Source organism: Lupinus angustifolius, chromosome LG01 (assembly GCF_001865875.1).
Source record: "Lupinus angustifolius cultivar Tanjil chromosome LG01, LupAngTanjil_v1.0, whole genome shotgun sequence".
NCBI lineage: Eukaryota > Viridiplantae > Streptophyta > Magnoliopsida > Fabales > Fabaceae > Lupinus > Lupinus angustifolius.
The window spans coordinates 17029345-17036316 of NC_032009.1; the positions used below are offsets into that span (position 1 = coordinate 17029345).

General features: G+C 30.7%; 1 protein-coding gene across 2 annotated transcripts in view; it reads left to right on the forward strand.

Moving 5' to 3' along the window:
• LOC109350263 overlaps window positions 320-6972 on the forward strand; it is a 23619-nt gene continuing 16966 nt past the window's right edge. Inside the window, exons 1-3 of one of the 2 annotated variants that reach the window (XM_019591472.1) lie at window positions 320-445; window positions 1865-2941; window positions 5172-5177. In XM_019591472.1, the coding sequence (XP_019447017.1) occupies window positions 1915-2941; window positions 5172-5177 (1033 nt within the window). In that variant the 5' untranslated portion in view covers window positions 320-445; window positions 1865-1914. Of the gene's footprint in view, window positions 446-1864; window positions 3296-5171; window positions 5178-6972 lie in introns of those variants that run through there. The other variant, XM_019591464.1, reaches the window with a different exon arrangement.

Sequence of the window (6972 nt, forward strand, 5' to 3'; positions counted from 1 at the left end):
ATTTTATTATTATTCTATAATAAATTATGATGATTAAATTATATTAACAAACAATTAGATATTATTATTTATGTAGTAATTATTTTAATATATATTTATTAGAGAAGGAATCCACTTATTCCACGAGTAAGTTTTTAAACCTTATTCCTAATACCCGCATCAATTCTAAAAAAATCAAATTGTTTGAATTAGTTAATAGATATAAACTATTAGATGTCCATAAAATTGATGGTTAACCTGATGAAAACTTACTCCTATAATAAATGAATCCTGATTATTATAAAATAAGCGCGCAAGTATACTCCAGATATTACTCTCGTTGCCAGCTGCATTGCCATCGGTGTAATCCAACCATAGAATCCAACATGAAAATCATATGCGAAATATTGTGTCAATATTTTATGCACATCGAACCTTATGGTTTACCAATCGACTTCGCCAAAAGGTTACTCTCCTTTTTCTTCCTAATTCCTATTTGTTATCTTCTGAAATTTTCATTACCCTTTCTAATTCCCCGTTTGGTCAAATGAGCTCTTATTTATTTCTTCTCTTTATCTCTCTTTCGAATCAGACATGTGATGTAGTAACTTGCCCTTAATTCCATAATAGTTGTATCTAGGTTTCAATTTCTATATATATATATATAGTAATTGAGTCAAAGGGATTTGAACATAGCTGAATAGGGTCGTTGTTGATTATGAAGAATAATACTTGAAAGAAACACCCAAGGAACCCTAAGTCTAAATCCTCATATCTGGGTTGTTGAAGGGAATTTAAAAATAATATCAAATTAAATAGTTGTGTTGCTACTCTTGTCAATTTTAAGTTTTCTGCGCTTTAACCGGAAAATGTTATGATTATGAATGGATGTATTATAGAGAAACTAGAATTAGTGCCTATTACAGAAATATGGTAGAATTTCACCATATGTGATTAGGTGTGTACGGAGAAGACCCGCAAACTAAAGATAGTAGATGAGTAACCCAATAATCAGAGGTAGAAGGTGATAAAAATAAACTATAGGCAAAATTATTAAAATTAATTTAGATTTAAATGGTTTGTGTATAGATAGGATTCATGACATAACATTATGACGTTTTTTTTTATCCACGTAGGAAATCTCACCTAGTGGGAAAAGGCTTGATTGATGTTGTTGTATTGTTAGCGACTTGTTTTTTTCGGAAGTGTGTGGTTGTCACTCCCAACAAATGTTGCTCACAGGAATCAAACTTTATACCTTTTGACCTGTCAGGAGATTCAGCGGGTTCATACACTACTAGAGCAACACCTTGTTGGTGTTGGTTTAGCATTTGAGCTGAGTGATTTGTTAAGAAATTAAGAAACTGGTTGGCTAATTTGGAAAACTAGTTGACTAACATTGTGTAATGAGACTCAAATAAACCAAATGCTTGTTCCTATTGATCTGATGAATTGCTAACTAAGTATACCCAATTTATGTTTTAAAAAAACTCTTATTTGTTTGGCATTACTAATAGCACCATTTGTTTTTTCAATTTTCACCACTTCATATGAATTTGTTACTCTGAAATCTGAGCAAATTTCTTATTTTCACCAGGATTGCATCTGTTACATGTGTATTTCCCCCTGTATCCTATTTGTTTGTTGGGAAATGATACAAAAAGGAAATAGAACTAAAGCAGAAATAGGCTTGAATTTTGCTTTATCATTTCTGTGAACATCTGGTGTATTAGATTTACTTACTCTATGCTTAAAAGTAGCATCCAATATGGTGATGTGTGCTTTATTATCACATTACACATTCACACAAACTTTCTCTGATATCTTGATTTTTGGAGCTTTAAAAGTGTTTTTGTATCAACTGTTTGCTATTTCTTTACTTCAGGTTCCAGAGAACAAAGAATATAAGACCCCAAAAAGCTTCTGCAGTCTAGAATGAATAGTGGAATGGCATCATTAACTCAAACCCACTGTAAAATAGATAGCTTCGCTTTCAGGAGAGCACGTCCTAGAAGCCCAGGATTATTGAAGAAATCTGGAAAATTATTCCAACATCAGAGACTCACTTTTCCTTGTATTCACATTAAACAATCCTGCATATGCTGCACAAAGTTGACTCCATGGGAGCCATCACCTGTCACATATGCTCCTACCGATAATCAAAGTGATAACTTCTTGCAGAATAGCACCAATATTTTTGAAACCCTTGATTCTAGCAAAAATGCCAAATCATCAGTAGAAAATGCTGAAGGGCCTGTAAAGACTGAATATCAGCCAGGCTTGCAACTCCAGCTTCTGAAATGGCCCTTGTGGCTTCTGGGCCCTTCCATTCTCCTTGCGACTGGCATGGTCCCAACATTGTGGTTACCAATATCTTCAGTCTTTCAGGGTCCCAATATAGCTAGCCTACTTTCCTTAATTGGACTTGATTGCATCTTTAACCTCGGTGCAACCCTTTTTCTCCTCATTGCTGACTCCTGTTCACGACCAAAGTATCCGACACAAGACTGTAAAAGCAAAGCTCCCTTCAGTTACCAGTTCTGGAACACTGTTGCAACTCTTAGTGGATTTATCGTTCCACTGTTGATGATGTTCGGATCTAAGAAAGGCTTTCTCCAACCTCAACTTCCTTTAATATCATTTGCAGTTCTATTTGGTCCATATCTTCTTCTTTTGTCAGTGCAGTTTCTTACCGAGATATTGGCTTGGTATTGGCAATCACCAGTCTGGCTTGTCACCCCCGTCATTTACGAGGCTTACCGTGTATTGCAGCTGATGAGGGGATTAAAGCTCGGGGTTGAGCTCAGTGCGCCAGCCTGGATGATGCATACAATTCGGGGGCTGGTTTGCTGGTGGGTTCTAATTCTTGGTCTGCAGCTTATGAGGGTTGCTTGGTTTGCTGGTTTAGCTGCTCAAGCCCGTCGCCAACAATTGTCGTCTGATACTCCTGCTCTTAATACTGATTATTGATTAATACTGCTTGGAACTATCGTGAAAGAGACAAATTATACGTTTAAGTAGATATTGTGTACATCTAGTTATGGCTGTTTTCCATCACATCTTGATTAGTAACCCACATCTAATAGCTATACAAGTAAATTAGATACAAGACTTATCTCTTCACTGCCCTTTGTGCTGTATCATTTGTTTATGTAATATCTTCAACTTGTGACCAATTTGGTTGATCTGTTCTGTACCTCAAAACTTATAATGATGGAAGGAGAATTATGTAGTCCTTAGCTCAAGGAAAAACCTGTGTTTCTCTTATTTTTCATGAACTGCATGTATTAATATAAGTCATCTTAATTTCTTGCTATTATAGCTTTTTCCAAACACAATGTATAATATAATATAGTAATCCTTATACTTTGGTTGAGTTTATCCATGTAATCCTTTTACCCTAAATGTCTTGTCACTTGTTTCAGTATCCCAGTCTTCTTTCTAATCCTTATTTCATGGAAAATGTTTGTTGCACATTAGTGCACTCTCACATCACTATTAGGTGGCACAGTCATGAGTATAAGTATGCAAAAATAGATGTGTTGTGTGAGTAGCATTACTCATCTCATTTGTCTCTGACCTGATTTTGAATATGTATCTTGATAAATAGCAGAAAGAGAGAGTAAAGGGAGTAAATGGATGTTAGGTGTATGATAAGAGAAATAGCTGAAACAACTAAAGAGGTTATACAGCTTAGTTAGGAGAAACTCTAGTTTTTTTGGTACCAAGTGACCATCCCTTCCAACAAGTATTGCTCCCAAGAATCGAACTCTTAACATTTTGGTCATCATAGGGAACTAGCAAGTTGAATTGTAAGGAAGAGAAGGGGTCATACAACATAACTAGGAATGGAGGGGAAACTAGAGGTCAGTTTTTTGGGATTTATTATTTTGTTATTTCATTTTCCAAAGTATCAGTCTACAGGTAAAAATTAGAGGTAACAAAATTATTTACAATTTATCATAATTCATCTAAATTAGTTAATGAATTTAAATGGATATTGTAACGCCCCGAAAATTATTCCATAAAATAATATGATTAATCTATTGGAAAAATGGGTAAATTCTTTTTTTCTTTTATGTAACATATAAACGTAAATTATTTTCCTTAAATTCATTCCTTTTTTTAAGACGTCACATTTTTATAAACTTCGGAAAAGTAAATAGTATGGTATTAAGAATAGTACAATACTTTTGCTAAAAGCTTTTCATTAAAAGGACTTGACCCTGCAACACATGCGGTCAGGTGTTGCTTGGTCATGTACAATACTTTCTAAAGGGTGATTTAAAAAATATTTAGTTGACATAGTAATTTTTAAAATAATAATTTTCTTCAATAGTATATTTAGTTTCAATAATAAAAATTAAATGGATTGAATATTCATCCATCTAAATTTACGAAAATGGAGTCATGGATGAATTGGATGGATTGAAATCTATTGGATATAGATGAATTGGATAACTTAAAATATAATTTAAATAAATTTATATATATTAATGAATGACTTTTCATCTATCTATTAGGATTCAAATCCAAATTCATTCATTTGTTACCTTCAGTAAAAACTAGTCTTTTTAAGTTATAAATATGGGATTCAAATCCCTTACATTAGGACCAGCACACGTAAGTAGGTTATTTATAATATTTGAAGATAAATCAGTACTGAGCTAAAGGGTCCATCATCTACCAGCATTCCATAAATCAATAGGATATATAGATATTTGCCTCCTGATATCATGGTTCATGAGCATCTATTCAGCATTGTTGAGGATGAAATTTGGATGTACACCTTTTCAATATGCAAATTCTTATTATCAAAAAGTTACTTGTAAAACATTAATAGTTTGATTGTTAAGAATATGTAAAGCATAGAAGGAAGAAAATATCTATTTAACAATGCGCATATATATATAATCTTTCATGTTGAAAAATGAGTCACAATCTCACCCAAAATTGACAAGATTCAGATCTTACATAAGATCGTGATTTTATGTAAAATTAGGAAAAGATAATAAACATGTAAGTGTCATCTTATAATGAATCTTAAAATCCTACTCTAAAACATTAAAAAAAAAAATCTAAACATAATTGTATACATAAAATTTAAAAACAAAACTTATTGAAGAGCAAAAAGATCAACACAATTATATAATTGACGTTTAAAATGTAACTATAGATACTTAAATATCACATTGAATGTAATGTGGTATAGGTATTTCCCTCCCAAATTTCATTATTTTACTATCTATTTATGAATTAGATGGACTAATGCAATTATAAAATTAGATACTCGAAATTTGACACTTAAATTTAAAAAATGATATTTTTTTGTCAAAAGTCACTTCCTATCTTCTTTTCTACTGTTTATTATATATGAATTGGATGAGTTGCTATAATTATAAAATTAGACACTTTCAAATTTTGGTACCAAGATTTGGAAGAGGGTATTTTTGTCAAAAGTCACTTCTCACCTATTCAAAAGTCACTTCTCACCTATTCAAAAGTCACTTTCTAAACTCTCTTTCACAAACTCATTTCTTTTCTCTCTGAAAAAAAGTCAATTCTAAATACTTTTTCTCAACCTCGTTTTCCATTTTCTCCACATGTCATCTTCTTTTGATCATTTTGTCATTTCAAGATAGGTAAGTCACTTTATAAATTCTCATTTTCGGTACACTCTTCATTTTTTTTCATTTTTTGTGTGCATGTCATCCTTATTTTGATCATCAATCAATTACCTTTATAGGTTTGATCTCCTAATTTTATCCATTTTATTAAAAGCATAGGTCAGTCACTTTCTAAACTATCTTTCTCTATATATAATCTTCACTCTTTTAATGAGAAAATCAAACTCATTTTCTTTTTATCTACATGTCATCCTTCTTTTAATTATCAATCAAATAATTTTTTTGAATTTTATATCTTAATGTTTGTCAATTACCCTAAATGTTACAATGGCATGAAAGAGCAATTCTCACTAATTACAATGTGTGTGAAGGAGCAATTGGCATCATTCAAGACATTCTTCCTAAAATTATGAATAGAGCTAAAGATGATAATATTTTCCATTTTTTATTTTTATTGTTGCAACTATGTATATAAATATATATTTTATTTTGCATCCTACCCCTACAAATATGTTCCAATCACAACAAAAAAGAACATTTGTTTGAAGGAGTAACACTTGTGTATCCCTGCTAATTTTATTTTTATTTTGCAATCATATTATTCTTCTACTTGTATTTATGACTCAAAAAGAACAATGTTTTAGATTGATTTAATTGTGATAATGGAATTGACAAGTGTTATAAAAACCATTTCGTGTAATCATACCGGTAAAAAACGACAAAAAATGCTCATATCGGTCGGTTTTCAATTGAACCGTACTGGTCATACCATCCAGTTTTATTTAAACTTTTGTAATGAAAATGACTTATTTTTACTAAAATGTTTAAATGGGGATCAAATACACACATAGTATATTTTTATATTTCTAAAACATGGTCTACCATCAAGTGATACGTTTTTTGTTTTAACAAATTATATAAATAAAAATTATTATTGTCTTTTTTATTGTTTTTTCAACATTAGCGTTAGTATAAAATATATGTATATCTAAATTCACTAGTATGTGGTTTAATTAGTACTAGTTGAATCATATACCAATACCCTGACCGGTTTAATAATCAGTACGATATTAATAACATTGAAATTAATTCTTCAACCTATAATCTATTAAAAGCAATAGTAAAATATGCATTAATTATTAGCATTGTAACATATTTGATTTATATTTTGTTTGAATTATTTTTTATTCTTTATTTTAGATAATATTCATTATGATATAAATTTATAACATTGATTATAAAATATATTTTAATTTAATTTAATTATGATATTGAAATTGATTCTTCTATTAATAGTAGTCATAAAATATACATAAATTATTAGCATAGTGACACATATTTGATTTATATTTTGTTTGAATTATTT